This window comes from Marmota monax, unplaced genomic scaffold (genome assembly GCF_021218885.2).
Source record: "Marmota monax isolate L192 unplaced genomic scaffold, Marmota_monax_Labrador192_F-V1.1 WCK01_AAM20220418_F8-fsc00051, whole genome shotgun sequence".
Lineage (NCBI taxonomy): Eukaryota > Metazoa > Chordata > Mammalia > Rodentia > Sciuridae > Marmota > Marmota monax.
Genome location: NW_026695202.1, coordinates 9199103 through 9220953, shown reverse-complemented (window position 1 = coordinate 9220953; position 21851 = coordinate 9199103). Strand labels below are relative to the sequence as shown.

The window sequence follows — 21851 nt, the reverse complement described above, 5'->3', positions numbered from 1 at the left end:
CCCTAAGCTTGAGGGCACCTCATGACCCAGGCCTCGGGTCCCCTCACACTCCACTGTGGCTGGCTCAGGGCTGATGGGGGACCAGCCCAGCTGCCCCCACCCGTGAAACATACCTCTGGGGCTTTTGATCAGGATTTCACAGCCCTTCCCCCACAGGACTCCGACCTGAAACTTTACAGCCCAGCCAGGGACAGTCCTCGTCCAGCCCACACAAACCAAGAGGAGGAAGTGGCCAAGGCAGGACAAGGTGTTGCCAGGAACACAGACAACAGGCATCTTTATGGCTGTGGTTGGGTTCTGGATCAAGCTATACCTGAACCTTCATGGGCTTTTCAGTTCCATGATTAATAAAGCTCCACTTTTTTTTTTTTTTTTTGACTGATAAGCTCGTGATTTGGCGTTAAAGCTCTTACGCAATTAGCCAAACTAACAAAATGAAATCTGCTTGAATAAGCAAAAAATTGAGAGCAAAACAAACTGGATGATGTCTTACTGTGTTCTATCAGCCTGTAGGATACTCCTATCCTACTTCAAGTATTGCGGGCAAAAGACGCTTCAGAATTCAAGTTTCAATCTCATTTCTCCACCTACTTTCTAGCTGTGTGATCTTGGAGAAGTCACCAGAACTCTCTGAGATTCTGTTTCTTCAAACCTTTGGGAAGTAGGTGAAATGAGATCATGTGCATAAAGCACTAGATACACATTAGGCGTTCAATAAATGTGTGGTGTAAATCCATCCATCTACCCAATTCAGGCCATGCCATCTGCATTTATGTGATTATAGGGGCATGAGGAGACCTATGAGGACAGAGAAAAAGGACATCCTGGTTCCCAAGGATCTACTCATGACGGATGCTGTCCCCAGTTTTTATGGCTCTTACCAAAGAAGCAGGGTAGGACGGTAAAAAGAGAAACCACTTTGAAATCAAAGAAACCTGCCTATGTGTCCTACCTCCGCTCCGTGATCTTAGGCAAATTGCCTGACCTCTCTGAGCCTTATCATTTCATTAATAAAATGGGAAAGCTATTGTTTACCTTTTGAAAGGATATTAGGTTGTGAAGCTATGTACACCATCCCCACCCAGCACAGTGTTCAACAAATAACTGACCATCTGCCCAGGCTCAAGCTAGGGGTCCTTCCCAAAGGACAGTCCGCAAGCCTCTGCTAGGTTCCCACCTTCCTGAGCTCAGCCAGGCCACACCTTCCACTCCTAAAGCCCCGTGGCCAGCCCTGGCCTCTCTCCAGAGCAGCCCTCTGGGCCTCTGCACCAGAATATCTTCCAGGCTCCGCAGTCACAGCACCAGGTCTGGGCTTCTCCCTGCTCTGTGATTTGGGTCAGTCCCCTTGGGCTTGGTCTGCAGTTGCGGCTGGTTGTGGCTGATCTTATGGCTGTGCACCTGGGGTCCTGAGCTTCTCAACTCTTGCACATCTCTGCCCCTGCACTGGGCACCACTTTCTCCCTGTACCGGTTCAGACACGGCACCCCCTTTCTGCAAAGAGCCCAGGCTTGGTAACTTAGAGTCACCTAGGATTGTCCCCATAGTTTCTCCCTCGGTGCCCAAGTCTGGAAGATTCTCCCTTGGAAATACCACCTTATCTGTAGGCTCTGATGCCACCGTCAACCTGCCCAGTCTCCAGCACCAGCGTCCCACTTCCAGTCCACCCTCCCAACTAGAAAGCCAGTGGTCAACAAGGGACAATGGAGCCTCCCTCCCACCTAGCCTCTGCCTGGAGGCTGGACCTCCCAGGCTACTGTCAAAACTGGGCTCCAGCAGGGCACTGTGGTACACACCTGATCCCAGTGACTCGGGAGGCTGAGGCAGGAGGATCTCAAGTTCAAAGCCAGCCTCAGCAACTTAGTAAGACCATGTCTCAAAATAAAATATATTTTAAAAGGAGGCCTGGGGATGTGGCCCAGTGGTGAAGGATACCTGGGTTCAAACCCTGGTACCAGAAAACAAACTAACAAACAAACTGGGTTTGGGCATCAACATCATGCTTTGGAGACTCCTTTCCCAGGGATGAGGAGAGGAGCCACTCCCGGTGCTCATATTCTCTCATGCTTCTCAAACACACCCCCTGAGGACCGTCACCCAAGCCAAGGCAGACCGTGTCAGAGACCCTTTGCATGTCATGAGCACACTGGGCTTCGCTCCAAAGAAGTGCATTTGCATGTGACATCTCGCATCCAGTTTCAGGGGTGCACACCCCCCCAAGCATACAGAGCACAGCTTGCCCCCGTCAAGTGTGTTTTACAGAGGAGGACTGAGACAACTGGAAGAAGGGACCTGAGCAGGACAGGCGAACTGCCTCCCTCCGCCAGGCCGTGATCATCACAGGAAAGCGTGGTGTCCACTCCAGCCCCGTCGTAGCTGTGAGCGGAGTGCTTGCTTCATTGCCCACCTCGGCAAGGGCTTCGGGTGGAGCCGGAAGATGACCGCACAAGGGAAGCTGGCCCTGTACCTTGCACACAGGATAATTCCCTTTCCTCCCTTCCTGGAAAGCTGTAGAGGGAGGAAATGTGGCCGCCCCCAGAGTGGTCAGGGAAGGCTTCGTGGAGGAAGCCGGCCTGCTGGGGCTGCGCGCTGGTGCTGGGGACGCAGGGCCAAGCGTTATTAATAGGCCTGGCTCAGTGGGCCCAGGGAGGTGAATGTGATACAGACACCCAGTACCGGGGCTGGGGAGTACCCGACACCAGAAGAGGAGGGGGCTGGGGGCCGGGGGAGCGCCACCTCCCAGAATAGCCAGGAGGGAGCCTATTTAAGAGGCCAGCCACCCCCAGGCTCACTCCCCGCAGGACTCCCACCAGCCCCACTTTCAGTGCAGGCTCCTGCCGTCCACTCCCACCGGAGGTGAGTGGCAGCTGGGTGGGTGGTGACCCTGGGTGGCCGCAGAGTCCAGGACTAGAGTGAGTCCTGAGCACTCCACCCTGGCCCTAGGTGAGCCGGGCAATGCCTCCCCTTGGCCTGGTCGCAGGTCCCCATCTGTCCAACACGAGGGTGGAGCCAGACACCTGTGAACTCTCGCGATGCCACCAGAGGGGCAGGGGGGCAGGAGGAGGCGGCGTGGAGGCCTGGTGTCCACCTGGCCTGAGGGCCGTGGAGCTGAGGGAGACCGGAGGAAGGAGGGGAAGAGCCAGGCTGGGCCCCAGGTGCAGGACTTGGGGACCCTCAGGAGCCAGAGTGTGTTTTGGTCACATGAGACTCCACTGGCCCTGGGCACTAGGGAGGAACACTAGGGGGGGGTCACTGAACTCCAGGGGAGGGGACCCTGGGGTGGTCCTCTCACTTAGGCTAATCACAGACCCTTTCTAGCCTCCGTTCCCCCATCTCTACTGCATGAGGGTCCTTGGCCAGGACACCAGATTCTCCCACAAGGCCCTTGAGCAGCGCCTGGGAGTTGAAATGAAAACAGGCCGCCCAGCTGGGGCAAGGGGCAGGGCGGGGCAGCAGGGAAGCAGGGCCAGGGCAGCTGAGGGCCCAGAGGCCTCACGCCCAGGGGTATCTGGCCAGGACTTCAGCCTGGGCTCCCTGGACGCCAGCTGGCTGTGGGCTGAAGGAGCTGACTCACCGGGAGGGGGCAGCTGGAGCCAGCCACTCCTAAGGCTTCCAGGAAGGGCACCAGCCAGGCCTGAGCCGGAGACGGTGTTGACAGTGAGTGTCAGGGAACTTGAGCTACTGGGCAGCTGGGCTGCTGGCCCTGGTCCCCACACCAAGGGCCACCACAGTCCCAGCCCTTGCCCATCTGCCTAAGTTGGAGTCTCAAGGTCCCACTAACAGGGACAGGGGTGGGGACCACCAGCCCTTCCAACACAACAGAGGGAGACACAAGCCTAGAGATGAAGGTCCTTTCCCAAGGTCACATGGGGACTCAGTGCAGCCCCAGATCAAGGTCCAGGCCCCTGTCCAGGGCTCACCCTCCAGAGGCAGCCGCTGCAGCCAGGATGTGTGGGAGACCTCAGGCAGGTGCTGCTGGCACTTGCCTCATTTCCCAGAGGGGGCTTTAAGACCATGAAGCTCGCTGGGTGGCCAGGAAGTGTGGTCTGAAGGTGTCACCTCTCCCCCAGGTGAACACCAGCCTCCCGAGAGCTTGCATGGACATCCAGGTAGGCTCCATGCCCCCAGCCTCCCCAAAGAGGTTTGTGGGACAAGGGGCATCTGACCCCAGATTCCTGGATAGGGGAGACCGGGAAAGTAGTTGATGGAGCTCCAGGAGCCGCTTTGTGAAAAGTCAGGCTGGGCAGGGGAAAAAAAAAAAGGCCCCTTTAAGGTGTGCCTCCCTGGGCAGATGTGGGACGCAGCTCCAGCTGAGAGCTTGGGCAGCTCTATCGTCCCTGTCCCCACCACCCCTTCCTTGGTCTGTGGATCAGGTTTCCTAGCCTCAGCGCTCAGCTTTTGCAGCAAAAATTTGCATCTAAGACAGACAAGAGGTTTGCATCGGGGTGGAGAGAGAATGGGTGCCCAGCCGAGGGGTCCACGGGGTAGAGGCTGGACCCTACGTGTCCAATTATCTTTCCCTAAAAGGGATGTCCTCCGAGGTGCCCAGATTCGAGCGGTGCCTCCTGCGTGCCCTTGACGGCAGGCGAACTCCCCAGACCCGGCTGATGGTGCGGGCGCCCCCTAAATTCCCGAGGGCGTGCTTCCCGGGGCGACCTGGCCGCAGACCCCGGGATCTGAGGCGGTCGGGGCCTGCGCTGCGGGAGCAGGTGGGCTGCGGGGCGGCGGCGCAGCAGGACTGAGCGGCTCCGGCTGCGCGCAGAGCCCGGCGCCCCCTGGCGCGGTGCCAGGCCAGGCGGGCGTGCGCCGGGCGTGCGGCACTGCAGCGCCGGTCATATGAGCAGAAATGATGAGAAAAGCACTTTTTAATCTTTTCGCACTTGCTCTGCCCGCTCAAACAGTTGCAGGATGTCGATGACAGACTTGCTCAGCGCTGAGGACATCAAGAAGGCGATCGGAGCCTTTGCTGGTGAGAGCGCGCTCCCTCCCCATCCTCTCCTTCCATCCGTCACCTGCGCCCTGCGCCCCGCAGCCGGCAGCCAGCCAGTCCCTGCAGCCTCTGTCCACTCGTCGGAGGGGTCGGGTTGGGGTGGTCCTCCGCGTTTCCCAAACTCCGAGGGCCAGAGGGGACTTGGGGCGGGCTGCGCGGCGGGGAGGCGGGCTGCCCGAGAGCAGCGAAACTTAGGGGCGCAAAAGGGCCGACCCGGGACCAAGGGCAAAGACCCGGGTAGAAGGAGGGACCTTGGGAGTTCTTTCGCGCTCTGGGGTTTCCTCTCAAGGCTCCTGGAGGGAACGCAGGCGTGCCTCTCTCTAAGGGACCCTTTTCTGGACAAGACTTTTCCCTGAAAGAAGGTGGCCCATTGTTGAACTAAGAGAATGTCCGAGCTCCCTCCCTGGGCTTCAAAGTCCCCTCCCTGGGTAGGTCCCTGTCTCACTCTGGCACTGCAGATCTTCCCGATCTTCCCGTGGTGGATGCTGCAGCGGTGCCCAAGGCGTCCTCCGCGGCCCATCGCCCCCCACCCCCCACTCCACCGGGGCTTCCAGCCGGTTCGAGGCTCAGGGAAGGGCAGCGCCCCCACCACCTCTCAGACTGCCAGGGATCTAGTGCCTGGCCACCACCGACCTTCCCACTCCCCTGTCACCACATGGGGAAACCTTGGCTAGGAGAGGACCCGAGACTGGGCCAAGGTCATCTAGCCAGGCAGAAGAGGAATGAGAACTGGGGTGGCCTCCAGAACTTGGTCCCCTACCTTAGAGTGAGGGTTACAGAGCCACATCCCCTCCTGCCAGCTCTGGACAGAGGGAGAACCTGGCACCCCCCCACACACACACTCACACATAAGGTACATCACCCCCATTGCACCCCCCTTCCAGGGGTTCTAAAAAAGGAGCTCAAGACAAAATGCGGGGGGGGGGGGGGCTAGCAGAGAATCCTGTGTCCTTTCTGCTTGGCACCTTCTCCCCTGGACACAGGAAGATCTGGGAAGTCACCCTCCTGGGGCATTATGAGAACCACCTATGTAGCCTTGAGCCACCTTGTCATCTCTAGGAAGAAACTGAACTGGGCTTTTGTCACACGCACACACACACACTCACACACACACTCATATCACACACTCATACACACACACCAACACATGCACACACACACACTCATATCACACACTCGTACACACACACACACACTGCCAATGGAATGAATCTCTGTGACAAAGCCAGGACTCTTGGGTCCTCCCCTCTTCCTCTCACTATGTGACCTTGACAAACACTTGTCCTCTATGTCTATCTTCTGTGTAGCCAAGAAAGAAGGTTGCCTCTCCCTGGCCCCAGTGCACACACCGGGTTCACACCAGCTCACTTCCCAGCCTGCTGTCACCTAGGACCCGCCGGAAGGCTGCATGGAAAGGGTCTCGGGAGGCCAAGGTCTCCCTTTGGTTCCTGGGGGCTCCCTATTTGCAAAAGGTACCGGTGAGGGGGCTGGGCAGGCTTGAGAGGCGTGACCTTGGACAAGCACCTTTCCCAGTCCTCCCACAGGACTGTCCTCCCTGCTCACGCCTGGCAGTGGAGTCACCCGAACACCAGGACACCCCTCCCCGGCCTTCCTGGGCCTCCTCTTGTCCTCATTTTCACCCGCTCCTCCCACCAGCTGTCGACTCCTTTGACCACAAAAAGTTCTTCCAAATGGTCGGCCTCAAGAAAAAGAGTGCGGACGACGTGAAGAAGGTGTTCCACATCCTGGATAAGGACAAGAGCGGCTTCATCGAGGAGGATGAGCTGGGGTAAACTGAGGCCTGAGGGGACTTCCGGCCGGAGGCCCAGGGAGGAAGGGAGGGTGGTGGCTGGAACCCCCCCTTCCCAGTCCCCACCAGGGCTGCCGTTTCCCTGGCACCCTTCACAGAAAGCAAGGGCTCAGGCCCAGGGTACAGGGAGAAGATGCTCACGGCACCGTCGCTTCCGGAAGAATCAACCCCTCAGCTCAAAGTGCAACTAACAAGGTTAAATTATAGCCACTTAATACTGCTAATGGAATGATGCTTCTTAATAATTCAATACAAACCAAGAGGTGGTTTTCCTGCTCGCTGGCACCGTAGGCACAGCCGGGGGCTTGGTTCCTGTAAGTGCTGCCCTGATTCCCAGTCGAAAAGGCACCTTCTGTCTGTGCAGACCCCACCCCTTTTGGACCAGGGTGTCTACAGCAACTTCTGGGCAAGCCAGGGGCCCAGAGCCAGCCTTGGGGATTCAGGGGTCCTTGGAGCCAAGCAACCAGGAAAAGGCACTGACTAAGAAGTTTTGCAAAACTGCATCTGGGAAGAGCCCTCCCATCCTCCCGCCCCAGCCACCTGGCCCATGTCTTCTGCCAGCTGTGCCTTAGGATGTCACTCTGTCCAGGACTGCCTTGGATTTCATCCAAAAGAGCAAAAAGAGGGAGGAGAGAGGGTTCCTACTTAAGGAGAACTCCCCCCACCTATCTTGTCTCCCCCAAACCGTCCCACAAGGGTTGCCTGTGCCTGGGACCGTCTCCTGCCCACCCACACCGGGCACTAGCCTCTCCCTGCCCTCCAGGCACCACCTTCTCCAGGAAGCCTCCCCACAGTGTACCCATCCCACCACATGTCCCTCCTGGAGTATGTGACCTCCTTCCCATTGATTCAGGTGGCTTCCTGAGACCACCACAGTGTGACCAGCTTCCAGCCTAGCTCGCCAGAGAAGTCATTTAGTAGTTGTTTATTGAATAAATAAAGAAATGCAGGTCCCCCCCCCCGCAAGTAGGCCAGCCTGTCCCCCAGCCCACTTGCTCACCAAGGCCCAGCTGCACACACGCTCTCTGCGCGCTGCCTGTCCCCGCTGCGCTTTCCCCTCACGGACACAGCACCATTTCCTGGCCGGGAGCCCCTGAGCAGTGGTTCCGTAACCCTGAGTCCCAAATGCCTCAACTGTAAACTGCCCAGGATACCATCCATACGATGTCCCTCCTGGGTGACCTTGACCTGACTCCCTCCTCATCTGTCTCCCTTTCCTCCTCCAGATTCATCCTAAAAGGCTTCTCCGCAGATGCCAGGGACCTGTCTGTGAAGGAGACCAAGACACTCCTGGCCGCTGGAGACAAGGACGGGGACGGCAAAATTGGGGCTGACGGTGGGTAGCACATTGTGGATTCTGGGATGTGTGGATGCTGGAAGTTCAGAGCCGTGTCTGTCACCAGGAAGGGGAGCCTGGGGGCAAGGGCTCCCGTTAGGTCTAGCCAGGCAGAGAAAAGCTGCTATGGAGTTCCAAAGTCAAGCCCAGTGAGTCTCACGCATGCTGGGTGGGAATCCAGGAGAATTTAGGATTTTTCCACTACTTTGCCCAGAGTCGGGTCCTGCACTGGCTGTGTGACCTTGGGCAGTCTCTCTCCTTCTCTGAGCCTGAGGCTCCTGTAGGTAATCTAAGGAGATGAGGCCAGCTGATCCCCAAGGACCCTCAGGCTCCCATTAGTCTCAGATCCCAGGGATGGAAAATCCTGGTTTCCTATCCTCTGCAGCATCTGACCCTGGTGTCCTGTAACCTTGAGCCTCAAGACAGCTTTTAACTTGACTCAAATATACTCTTCTGGTATGACAGGACAGCCAGGAAAGACAGCCAGCCAGGAACCAGCCCCAACAAGCAAGAATGGTTCTCAAAGTTAGCTGTTGGCAGAGGCAAGGGGCCAGCGGGCCACCCGTCCCACACCCTTGCCCACTCAGCTGGACCTACTATTCCTGGGGACACATTCCAGCATCACGTTTTACAGATGGCTAAACAGATGTTGAAGGGCTTGGTCCAATTCAAAGAGCCAGGACCTAGAGATGGAGCAGGGATTCAGAACCTGACCTGAATGTCCCCACTGCCACCCCCTCCATGACAGGCCTTTCTGACGGTCTAAGAGAAAACTGGGTGTCGGTGCCTCTGAGTTCCACTCCCAGCCACCTGAGCTTGGGGAAGTCCCGTAACTGCTCTGGGCTTCACCTTCCTCATCTTTGAGCTGCGGAGGATGAGGGTCTTAGAGCTGTCCTGAGGCCCAGGTGTGATACTATGCAAAGGGCCTAGACGGGGCCAGGCGCAGAGCAGGTGCCGCGCGCGCGTTGGGAAACTAAGATGAAATTGGGACTAGATTGCCTTCGCCCTTGTGCCTCGGGGTGTGGCCCACACCTGTCCCAGAGCAGGTGCTGCATGAATACCTGTTGCTCGAGTGTGAATTCCAGGCCCCCGTGCTGCTTCCTCTCTGCCTTCCCCGGCGAATCTCTGGGGTGTCACCGAGTCCACCTGGCCTGCCTTGCCAGCCACAGGGTGGGCCACTTATCTCTGACCTGCTTGGGCTTGTCAGAAATTCAGTGGCTGCAGACCCAAAATCGCTTTGAGAAAGGTACAAGAATTCTGAAACTGGGTCTCAGTTTATTAACGTTTATTTTGGCTAGAAACGAGAATGGAGACTCCCGACCAAGGTCAGACGCAGGGAGTGCCCTGGCCACCTGCCTTCAGCTTCCCTGCTTGCAGCTGAAGGAGGGAGGTGCTTTTCAAGGGACCTGAGTGGAGGGTCCTGGGAGGCGGTGGGCGCTGAGCTGCTCTGGGTGGCTCGGGTGAGTGACAGCTGCTCTCTGCCCCAGCTCCACCCCCAGCCCTGGCTCCACCTTGAGCTCAGCCCCAGCCTCCAGCCCACCTCCACCTTCCGTTTTAATCTGCCGCCAGGAAGCCCAGCCCAGGTCTTCACGGCTGGCTGCTCCCAGGCAACCTGAACGGTGAAGAGAAACCAGGGCAGGCCCTCGCCTGGTTCCCTGCCTCCCTCTCCCTCCCGCCATACTCAGGTCTTAAAGAGCCAACTGAACTCTTCCAATAGACATTGTCTGAGCAGCAACTTGGTGTCCAGCAGGGAGGGGAAGATGAATTAGACCCAACTTAGAGTGGCACCATTTCCTGGCTGGGAGCCCCTGAGCAGTGGTTCCGTAACCCTGAGTCCCAAATTCCTCAACTGTAAACTGCCCAGGATACCAAAGAGTGCCTAGTGCAGTGTTTAGTAAGTGCTCAATAAACAGCAGACAGGATGCTTTTTTTTTTTTGGCACTAGGGATTGGACCCAGGGGTGCTCTACCTCTGAGCCACATCCCCAGCCCTTTTAATTTTTTTAATTATGAGACAGGGTCTTGCTAAGTCACTTAGGGCCTCACTAAATTGGTGAGGCTGGCCTTGAACTTGCAATCCTCCAGCCTTGGCCTCCCAAGTTGCTCTGAGGACAGTTGCGTGCCACCATGCCCAGCTAAGATACTATATTCACTTCATCTGCACATTGCTCACGGTTCTGGAAACAAATGGCACTACAGGGTGAGTGTCCCTTATCTAAAAGGCTTAGGATCAAAAGTGCATCAAACTTTAGAGTTTTTCAGACTTCGGAATATGTGCATAGTCTCATGTTGGTATTCAAAAAGTTTTGGATTTCAGATGCTCAACCTGTACGAGGCAGAGCAGAGAGGTGTAGGCAGCGTGGGGGGCACTGGGCTAGGAGGCCCCAGCAGTGGAGGTATCAGCAAGGTGGTGAGACCAGTGGTGAGGAGATGGGTTCGCTGGGAGAGATGACAGTAGTTAGCTGGGCATGTAATGTGTGCCCAGGCCAGTGCTGGTCTCCGTACAGTGTCACCTCTTTTACCCAGGAGGACATAGGTGCAGACACAGAAAGAGCAGTCAGGGAATCCAAGGCCACTTGGCCAGGATCCAACACGGTCTACGGAGGGCTTGGGCCAAGCCGAGGCTGACGGAGCTCTAATCAGGAGCCGGGGGTCTGGGGGGACCAGAACAGCAGGGGCTGGCACAGGCCTTGACGACAGGCCCCCCGACAGTGCGCAGGCGTGGGAGGGGAGGCAGAGCCCTCTGCGGGGCCCAGGAGCCGTCATGGCTGGCACCCTGCGGCTTCCCCTAAGGCCCAGAGGGTCGGAGCCCACCTACCAGGGTGGGATGCTCTCTCCTATCCTGGGACCCGGGCAAGTCACAGAGATCCCTGGCTTTCAGGGGGCCTGGTCTTTAAAACCAGCGTCAGGCCACTAGCCAATCCCTGGGGTCCCTTCCAGCCCTGGGATTCCACAGTATAATCCTCTGCACAAACGACCATGAGTGGGACTTAGACCAGCTGAGTGATTTAGTGACAACAGCGGTGACATCGAGCCTCATGGAGCACTTCAGGCGTGCACAGTCCTTCACGCATTTATCTTCCGGGCTATCCCTGGGGTGGACACTGTGACAATTCCCACTTTATAGACACGGAGGCTCAGAGAGGCCAGGCTTTGCCTGAACTCCCATGGGCCCGGAGAGGAAGGAGGCAGACCCGGGCACAGGTCGTAGGGCCCCAGGGCACGTGCCCCACGGCCACCTCCTTCTCTCACTCAGGTTAGGCGAGCCCCGCCCATCGGATGACAGCTGTATTGACTTGCTGCTCGTCACCGCGTGGGCTCTGCAAAGCAGGGACATGGTTTTCTTCAGTTCTGATCCCAGCACAAAGAATAGGGCCTGGCACATAATGGGAGGATGAGAAAAGTCTACCGGACAGACAGATGGACGGAGGGGTGGATGAGTGAAGGAGCCAGGGCCAGCCCGGGGTATGATGGCAGGGGCTCTCTGCAGGCCCGAGCTGGAGAGCTAGGCAGCACGCTGGGGCTTGCTTGCTGCAGGTGCTGAGGGGCTCAGGACTGCCGCTGTCCCCAGCTCTGTGTGTCCTAGGAAGGGGAGCGCAGTTTACCATGTTCTTCAAGCTCCCAGGCTGCAGGGAAGGGGAGGAGGACAAAGTCCTAATAATACGCCTTTCCATTCTCGTCCCCGGGGTGACTATTTCCAGGAAGCTCAAAGACTTTTCTAGATGTGATCGATTGAGTTTCAACAGCCACCCTGAAAGGCTGGTGCCGGGCTAGACAGTGAGGGGTTAGAAAAGGAGAGAGAAGCTGGAGAGAGGTGGAAGGGGCAGACAGGCGCTTCCTCAGGCGCCCCCTGGACTAGTGGATCTCCACCTGCAGTGGCCTCAGCCCCCCCCCCCCCCGGGGCCCTTCCCAGCATGGATGGCCTCTCCCACGGCTTGGGTGGGCCTGAGCATTTGCATCTGGAACAAGTAGCCATGTGGTGTAGACAGTCCGGGAGCTGCACTCTGAGAGCCACCGCCTGAGGTCAATCCTAGGAAGGAAGGGCCAGGAGTGTCCACTGTCCCCATTTTACAGGTGAGGAAACAGAGGCACAAAGAGGCCACGTGAGGTGCTCGGGGTTACCCAGTAGCAGAGTCAGGACTGTGTCCCTCTAGGACCCACTGTGACCCTGCCTCCCCGGGCATTTGTCCCCAGCCTGACTCTCTGAACTGGAAGCCTCCACAGGAACAGACAGACCCACAGACATTGAGGTTAGCACCCAGTCCCACTCCTGGTGGGACTGCTCTCAGGTCTTTTTCCTCCTTCAACCCTCACGTAGCTCCCCAAGCTCTTTATTACCTGCACAAACAAGGAAACTGAGGCCCAGAGACGCAGAGCAACTTGCCCTGAAGCGTGAGACCCCTTTCGTTCTCCAGCTGCAAACGAGCTCTTCCCCCAATGCTGTAGGAAGGTCCGCACACCCCACACCCACATGCACATGCGCAATCCAAGGGCATTTTCACTGGGACCCAACCCTAGAACTGGATCCGCTTTCCTGTGCTTTAGCCCTATTCCAATTCAAGAGCATTTTACTTCAGTGCTAAAAACATTGAATCCTAATTATTTCCTGACCAGGACGGACTGACCACGGGCCTCCCGTGCCTGAGGGCTTTTGCCTCTCCTGCTTCCTTGGGTCAAAATCTGTTTTCTCTTATCCTTAAGTAACCTATTTCACCTGGGGCTTGGGGGTGAGGGAGTTGACTGCCAGACTGTGGGGACCAGCCCCGGGAGTGTCCCCAGTGTTTCCTCCCAGGGGCATCTTCTCCGTCATCTGCAAAGTGGGGATAAAAATACCTCTTGCCTCGGCTTGGTGCAGTTAGGTGAATGTTCTGGAAATGATTCCTTTCCTCTGAATTAGACGAATGCTTTTTTGAAAGTCACCTCAAAAACTTTTTAGAAGCTGGGGAGTCCCGGCCCTCAACAGAAATGAAGTGGAGTCTCATGTCTAAGATGGGAGGGAAGCAAGAATCCTGGAAGGACAGTCCCCTGCCTCCCAGTGCTTCCAGCCTGTCAGCCCCTTTCGGGATTGGATCCCCAAGCAGGGCAGGATGTACACACTGGCAGGGCCCCGGGGGCGGCCAGCATTTGGTGGCATCTCCTCCTGCCATCCCAGCAGCCCCAGGAGGTCTAGGGGACAGAGACTGAGAGATGTGAAAACTGAGGCCCGGTGGACATAGAGTGCCAAAGTCACCCGGCAAAATCCTTGACCGAATGGGACCTGGGTCTCCTGACTCCGCCTCCCTCCTGGCCCAAGCTGAGCTGAGACTTTGGAGTTATAAATGGCTCCGGCGCTTAGCAATCTGCTCTCCTATTCCCGGGTGCACTCGCACTGGCTGGGGCCTTATGCTGAACTAGATAAGACGGAGCAGGAGCAGGGAGAGGAGGAGGCTGCTTATGTAACTGGCCTCCTGGAAAATGGAGCGGCCGTCAGGGCGAGAAGATGGTCCCGCCCCATTCATCCCGCTCCTTCTGTCTGAGGGCTGCAGTGGGGACGCAGGGCCGTCAGACTCTTGAGAAAGAGATGCAGCCGGGCACGAGCCACGCCGCAGCTAGAAGCCTCCTGGCTGGGTGGCTCAGCCTCAGTTTCCCTGTAAGTAGAATGGGGGTAACGGGGCCCGAGAGGATGAACTGGGCTCGCACATGGGGCAGCCCCTGGCACCAAGGGCACCCCCAGAACAGTTTATGATGCCTCCCTATGGCTGTCTGGCTTGACCCCAAATGACCCTGCCTCCCAGTTCTGCAGCGTGGGAAAGTGATCTCTGTTTGCAATACCAATGTATAAGAAACCGAGCCGGGGAGCTATTTAGAGGCGAGGTGATAAACCAGGAGGCTGGTCCCTTCATCCTGGTCATCACGACAGAGGGAGGGAAACAGCCTTCCAGACGCTGACTCAATGAGTCTCAGTTTCACTTGGGGCTATCAGCATATGCCGCTCCCACCTGTCAATAGCTTCTAAATTTGTCCAGTGTCCGCAGCACCCAGGACTGGGGCAGACCTAATTAGGCTAATTGCAGTTTCCTAAGGGAGAGTAAAGAACAGAATCTGCCCAACCTCCGTCCGCTGCCTCCCTCCCACCCATCCCTGCCTTCTCTGCCTCTCTCTGATTGGGCGAGGCAGACCTCAGCAAGCCAGCCCTAGAGGATGCTGGGGGCAGCCTCAGGCTGCAAAGGTAGGGCTGTGCTTGCGCGTCCTACAAGGGGAAGAGCATCTGGATCCCTCCGAGGGCTCATTTCCCTCATACCTCAGCAATCAGCATTGACTTAATGGCAGTCACACTGTGCCTGCCCCACCTGGCCGGACGCCTCCATCATTTCCTGTGGTCCTCACATCACCTGTGAGGAGAGGGTCTCAGGATCCCCATTGTACAGATGAGGAAACTGAGGGCCAGAGGCTGACCATCCACAGAGGGGTGTGCTGGAGGCGGTAATCTAACTCACATGGAATTGATCCTGTGGAAACTTGTTCAGGGCAGCTGGCTGCTGTACAGTCCTCGGGTCCTCTGTTTAGGTCCTCCTTGTCCTCCTTAGATTCAGGGGCTTTGTGGTGGTTGTCATTTCAGAGTTCCAACCCATGTGGATTGTGCTGAGGGGATCCAAGGGGGGTGGAGTTAGCACATATAAGCCGCCTACTGTGTGCCAGGCATCTTTCTGTATTTTATCATCTGTTTTCCCTGATAGCTGTGTAAGTAGCCTGTACCCTCCTTACAGATGAGAATACTGAGGCTCAGAGGGGTAAAGTGGTGACCCATGGCCACCCAGCCAGGCGGTGATGGACAAGACAGCTTCAGAGATGGGGATGAGGAACGGAGATGGGGAATGAGAGGGATGGTGGATTCCAATAGCGGCAAGAGCGACAGCCATGCTGACAAAGGCTTGAGGTCTCCTCTCTGCAACGGCTTGGTGTCAAAGTGGCTTGAGGTACAGAGAATCCTGATCACAGTGGCCACAGGTGTGTGCTGTGCCCTGGCCCTGACTAGGAGCTCTAGCTAGATCCTGGGAGCAGCCCCAGGAAGTAGGAATTCCCATGAGCACCATGGTACAGACGAGGAAACCGAGGCACAATGTGTGACCTAGTCAAAGGTCACAGAGCAACAAACAGGAGCTGGGAGTGGACCCCAGCCCACTTACCCCAACCCAGTAAGAGTAGAAGATCACGTGTGAGATGAGAGAACCCGACCGGGAAGGGCGAGGCACCTCGTCCAGGGACTAGCAGATGGCGGACCCACACTGGAACCCGTCCTGCAGCATGCCATCCCATCCCAGAGTGCAGCTGCCGGCTCTGCTGGCCTGGGCTTCCCATAGTCTTTGTGCACTTGCTCATTTGAGAACTGGGCTTTTTTTTTTTTTTTGGAGGGTTGGGGGGTGCTAGGAAGGCTGGGGCTGACTGGCCGGGTGCTAAGGGCTCTGCCCCCGGGCAGACAGGAACGTACCAAAGAGGTGGCTCCTGCCCTCAATGTGTCTGCAAGTGCCCTGTTCAAGGTTCTGTGGGGATAAAATTAGAATCCAGTGTTTCCTGCACGTCCAGCCAGACGTGGCCGTCGTGACCTCCTGGCTGCATCAGGGTGGGCAAAGGGCCGATTAAGAGGCTTTTAAAAGCTACAAAATATTCCGAATATTTCCCAAAGTGAGGCTCCAAATGCCCAGCTTTTATCCCAGGAGACCCTCATTGACACCCTGGGTCCTCCCACACCAACCGCACCAGGTCCCCTCTAGTGTGGGGGTGGAGACAGTGTGCTGCTGAGGAGGAGCCAGGGAGCCCCCAATTTCCAGCATGAAGAGTCAGACCCAGCCTCCCCTCTCGACGGTCTCCAGGAGCAGTGTTGGTGACAGGTTCGCGCCTCCTGTACCTCAAGGCAGAGCATCTCAGTGGCCTGGGACAGGGAAGGCCCATGAAGCTGGAGAGGACTCTTGCTTCCACGGGCCACCAGCCCAGCCAGGAGCAGCCCTCACACTCAGCTCCTGAGGCCAGAAGACAGACTGCAGCTCTGTGTCTTATTCTCCGCATAACTCTGACACCTCCCCTCTCCAGCCCCATTTCCCCATCTGTAAAATGGGAATCATCTCACGGAGCTTTTGTGAGAATTCAGTGCAGTTAAACAGTGGTTGTTGAAACTTAAGGACTCATAAGCCATCCCATCCATCCCTGCACCCATCCACCTATCCATCAATCCATCCATCTATCCATCCATCCTTATATTCATCCATCCTTATATTCATCCATCCTTATATTCATCCATCCATTCATCTATCTGTCCATCCATCCACCCATTCATTCATCCATCCATCCATCCATCCATCCACCCATCCACCCACCCATCCATCTATCCACGCATCCATCCATCCATCCATTCATCCATCTATCCATCTATCCATCCATCCATCCATCCACCCACCCATCCAGCATTCACTTATTAGCACCTGCTGTGTGTGAGGACGTTCTAGCTGTTGGGAGGCTGAACCAGAGGGAGATGGGCTCCCCGCCCCTCAGAGTTTGCCTTCTAAAGAGAGGAGACCAACAAAAATAAGTACATAAATAAGATCATTTCAGAGTGTGCTAAGTACCGTGAAGTAAATAAAAAAGGGCTACTGTGACAGATCCATGGGGGTGGTGACATTTGATCTGGGACATGTGTCACTCTATACTAGGTCAAAGTAGGTCAGAAACTCCAGCATAGAGAAGGAGGCTAAGACCGACTGTAGCATGAATCCCATCTGCTCTGTGACCTTGGTCAGGCGACTTAACTCTTGGGCCTCAGTTTCCCCAGCTGTAAAACGCAGGCCAAGGTGAGTCTCCCCGGAGGTAGTCGTAGGATGCAGAGGTTGGCACTCGACAAATGCCAGCTACTAACTGTAAAGCTGGACTTCCTGGAAGAGCCCCCGGCCCTCCTCCACCCCGTCCTGAAGGCTCACAGGGGACTGTGGCTGAGAAGAGAGCCCCGCGGGGGGTCGTTGGTCCTGGGGCTGTTTCCCAGGTACCACTCAGTGGGAGAGCCTTGAGCCTTCAGGACTCTGAGAGGGAGGACCCTCGCTCTCCACCCACTTGAATCCCTGCCCAGACCCCACGCCCAGGTCACCCACCTTTCCTGTCCTGGGACAGTCTAGGGACAGGAGGGTGTGGTGTCCCCTCAGCCAGCCAGAGTCAGTGCCAGGCTATAGCCAGGATATGGCATGTGGGTCTGGTTGTCCTTGTTTTTGTTTTTGTTTTTTGTTTTTACTTAGGAATAATTTTAGGAATACCGAAGAATTTCGGGGGTCATGCAGGGTCTTGTGCAGCCTCCTCCCAGCCCCCCAGGCTAGCACCTTGTATCACCACGGTTCACGTCAACCCCACGGAGCCGCATCGCTGGGTTTTATCTACATGTTCTGCACCAAGTCCTGGCAGGGCAGCTGACCTCAAGGGGGACCCAGGCACTTTTTGTGGCCTTTCTGAAGCCATCACGGCCCCTCCCTTCTGTCCATGGGTGTGTGAGAGATCTGAACCCTGGGAGCCCATTGTCCAGCAAATGGCCAGGCCTGCCTGGAAGCCCTGGCCCTTGACCCCAGCCCGGGCCCTCCCCACATCACCACGCTGCATTTACACAGGCATCGAGGACTGACCAGGACCCCACCCTCCCAGGCAGGCCAGAGATGTGGCGTCCCAGAGTCGCTCAGTGACACGCGGTGGCAAGACCGTATCCTCGCTCGTCTCCTGGGGGGAGAAACAGAAGAAAAGTCCAGAAAGATGGCTGACTGCAGAGCCTCGGTCTCCTCATCTGTAGAATGAGCGTGATAATCAGTGATGAGGTGATGGTCAGGGTCAAGAGGGATGCTGGATGTGGAGTGTTGAGGACAACGGCTGCACTCAGTGGACCCTCAGGAACAGTCAGAGCCACGATGGGAGCTGACAGTCATGTGATCACGGGTCCCGCTCACCGTGTTCATTAATTCCCACTCTCTCTCATTCCGCCACATCCGCAGCAGATCCACGAACCTGGAGGAAGCACGGAGCTGTGCCCTGCGTCCCTCGGGGACAGTCCCTCTGCATCCTCTGCCTCCGACTCACGGCCTCTGTCATTTCTTTTGCAGAATTCTCCACTCTGGTGTCTGAAAGCTAAGAGGCGCTGCCGCCCGGGGCCTCCCCCTCTGCCCCCGACACCCCGTCTCAGCCATTGTGTCCCCTCTGGATTTTCTGTTGGGTTTATTTACGTTATTTTTTACTCCCCCACCCCCTGTGGCTCTCAAATGACACCGTTCTTCTGGAAAATGCTGGAGAAACAATAAAGGTGGTACCCGTCGGACTCCATCTGCATGGGAGGGCCAGCCTGGCGGGCACTGGCTTTCCAGGGACCCTTAGGCGGGGCGGGGGTGGGGGGGCTACACCTCAGGAAAAGATGTGACCGAAGGGAGGACCGCCTGAGCCTTGCACCCAGCACGGCCCTCCAGGCGGTTCGTCCCTTTGAATCCTTGGGACCACTGCACAGAGGAGGTGACGGACAGGTGCGGAGACTGAGTCTTGGAGCCGGAAGTGATGCTCTGGGGCCCCACCCGGGCGGGTGCTGGGATTGGATGTGGGTCTGTGGACGGCTGGGTGGGCGGATGGTGGGTGGACGGCCGCTGGCTTCACCTTCCATCCCTGTGACAAATACCTGAGAAACTAACGTAGGGAGGAAAGGCTTATTTTGGCTCATGGTTTCAGAGGTCTCGGGCCCTGGCCGGTGGCTCCTTTACTTCGGGCGGAGGAGCATGGCAGAGGAAGTTCTCAGCTCATGGCGGCCGGGAAGGATGAGCGTGTGTGTAGAGAGAGAGTGTGAGCGAGCACACACGTGTGAGCGAGCAGACCAGGGACAAGATCCCCGCTTCCAGGGCAGCCTCCTGAGGCCTAGTTCCTCCAAGAAGGCCCCCCTTCTTCAGCTTCTCCCGTGTCCCCTAACGCCATCAGCTGTGACTCCACTGAGGAGGTCACACCCTCCTGACCCAATCATTTCCCAGCGGCTCCCCCCGCCCACACCCCTGCCCGGCACTGCTGCCCTGGGGACTGAGCCTTCGACACAGGAGCCCTTCGGGAACATTCCAGACCCAACCCTAACAGGGTCCCATTAAACTCCTTTTGTTCCAAGTAACAAAAACCCAACTCAGAGGCACTTGAACCAAAAAATAAAAAAATAAAAAGGAAATTCAGCTTCAGGAATGACAGGATCCAGAGACGCCGGCAGGAGGCGCCACAGAGCTAAGGCCCCACCTCCTACGTGCCTGAGGCTCCCCAGGACGCAAGGTGACCCCGTCCACTCAAGGCACGGGTGCAGCAGGACAGCTAAAAAAGACCCCCTCTCCCCAGTTACCCATCCGAAGGCCCCAAATTCAGTCCCATTAGAGCGGGGGCTCATGCTCGTTGGGACTCACCTGTGCCGAGCCCCTCTCGGGATCCCGTCTGCACCACAGCCCGATGGAGTGTAGACCATCACTACCCCGGTGTAGACGAGAACCCGAGGCACGGGGAATTTCAGTGTTACCCCAAGATCCCTCAGCGAGCCATTGGTGGGACCAGGACCCCGGCCCAAGAAGTCACCTCGGGGGCTCTGTGTCTCCCTGAATCTGTCAGAGTGCGGAAGAGGGACACTGACTGGGCCACTCTGGACCAGGGGATCAGCCACACAGAGAGCTCAGGGCCCGAGAGTGGAGGAGGGGTGTCCCTGTGGAAATCATTAGTCGGGGGTTCCAGGTGGGCCAACGGCAGTCCTGCCGATGGCCCTGCTCTTCCACTACCAGAGTAGTGGTCAGGCAGAGAAAGCAGGCCCAGGCCAGCAGGGGACGTGGGACCAGAACTGATAACTGACTTAAAACCACAGGGAGTCCCAAAGGGTCACCCATGTGCACTCGGCCTCCCAGGTCCTTCTCCTACTGAACCCTGTGGACAGGCAGCGTCCTGAGCCACCTTCACAGGCCAGAAAACCAGGGCTCTCTGGGGACGTGCAGCTGGGGAGGGGCAGAGCTGGAATTCAGTGTGCGGCTTGGCAGAGAACACCGGCTCGTCACCGCAGCTGTGCCCAGCTGGGACAGTGAGGGGAGAGGCAAGAGGGAGCCCAGCCCAGTGGTATGGTCAGGACGGGGCCCTCAGGACGAGAAACCCCTCCCCTCCCCCTCCTCTGGTCCCCTCCCCCTCCTCTGGTCCCCTCCCCCTCCTCTGGTCCCTCTCATCCTCGGCCACCACCTGAGTCCAGGCCAATCAGGCGGGAGTGTGACTCTGTGGAGCCACCTGGCCCGGGTCTCGCATTCCTAGCGGCACCTCCTGCTCCTCCTCCTCCTCCTCCTCCTGCTTCTCCGCTCGCAGGAACTCAGGTTGGACAAGTGTGTGTCCTGGGAGCGTCGTGAGTGGAGGTGGCCCGGCTCCTCCCTGTGTTCCAGAGCAGCGGGCTCTCCTGGCCAGTCTCCTGCACCCCGACCCTTCTCATTCTGCTCCCCGCGTGGGGCCAAGGGCTCTTCCCAAAATCGAGATTCCACCACAGGGTCCTCCTGCTTGGAGGCGCCTGGGCGGCTGCTCAGTCCATACCAGGAACCCCAGCCGTCCTGGCCCCAGGTTCGGCCACCAGCCTTCCCCCAGCCTCCCCCTGGGCCCTCACAATCTGTCACCCCAGGCTGCTCCCTGGGCCCGGACCTGTCCTCCCCGACTGTCCAAAAGGCTCAGTCGCATTCATCTCGGGAAAACCACCCCGACAGGGGCCCACGGTCAGGGTCAGGGCCCACGGTCAGGGTCAGAGCCCCCGACTGACTCCTGCTAGTGGAAAGAAAAAGGGTGACACGTGATTCCCATGCACCCTCCCAGAGACCGTGTGAGCCCTCGGGCAGGACGTGTCCCCTGGGCCTGCTGGCTCTTGGGCCGGCGCACAGGGAGCTGGGACCCTTCACCAGGCAGAGGCCCTGTGTGTTTGGGACTCACTCAAGGTCACTAAGTGCAGACTGCAGCCTCCTGGTGTCCCTCACCTGCACTACCTGGTCACTTGGAGCTGTTCCGCTCAGCATGCTCCTCTGTAGGTTGCACTGAACTCCAGCACCCCCCAGTGTTCCCACCAGCATGGCCGACACCTTGGTCACTACCTTCTGTGCCCCTCCTGGCTTCTCACCAGCTGGACACAGCTCCTTTCTCATTGCTCAGAGGAGCCCCCTCGTCACCCACTGGCTTCTGTCTGGGTGCCCAAGGCTGGGAGCAGGGGCGGCGGGGACTGGGGGCTGAGGAGCCACAACCCGTCCCTGAGCGGCTTTTGATAAGAGATAAGCCAGCAGGACCCCAGGCACGTCGCAGATGGACACCCCGGGACAGACTGAAGGGTGCGGGTTTGCGGGGCAGGAGGAGCCGGGACCGGAGGTGGGAGGAAGGGGGCAGAGGTGGGGCCGGGCCCCCTCAGTCCTGGGCATGGAGGAGAGGCCGAGCCGGCTGAGGCTGTGGGGCTGCCAGACCTGCCCTCCGCTGCCTCTTCAAGTCCTACCTGTGCCGGGCACTGTCCCCCCATGTGCCATGTTGTCCCTCCAGTCACCACACACTGAAGTCTAATCAGTCATCCATGGCATGAAGGGGTGGGGCCTCAGGAGGCCATCAGGTCACCAGGTGCCACCACCAGGTGGAACGTGTGCCCTTATAAAATAGGTGAGAAGGAGGTTGTCCGCCCCCCTCTGCCACGTGAGGACGTGGCATGGGTGCCATCTATGA

The 21851-nt window shown here is 57.7% G+C and overlaps 1 protein-coding gene and 1 long non-coding RNA gene across 2 annotated transcripts; one reads left to right on the top strand and one right to left on the bottom strand.

The window, feature by feature from the left end:
- Positions 1 to 4810: 4810 nt before the first annotated feature.
- Positions 4811 to 18458, top strand: Pvalb (parvalbumin). The gene is made up of 4 exons (XM_046429598.2): positions 4811 to 4966; positions 6644 to 6776; positions 8024 to 8133; positions 18236 to 18458. The coding sequence occupies exons 1-4, from the start codon at positions 4906 to 4908 to the stop codon at positions 18262 to 18264; spliced, it is 333 nt and encodes a 110-aa protein (XP_046285554.1). The 5' UTR covers positions 4811 to 4905; the 3' UTR covers positions 18265 to 18458.
- LOC124083032 (uncharacterized) lies at positions 11445 to 15449 on the bottom strand. The gene is made up of 3 exons (XR_006848586.2): positions 15299 to 15449; positions 14609 to 14753; positions 11445 to 11758 (listed from the first exon to the last, which is right to left on the bottom strand). It is a non-coding gene; the product is annotated as an uncharacterized LOC124083032 (long non-coding RNA).
- Positions 18459 to 21851: the final 3393 nt, after the last annotated feature.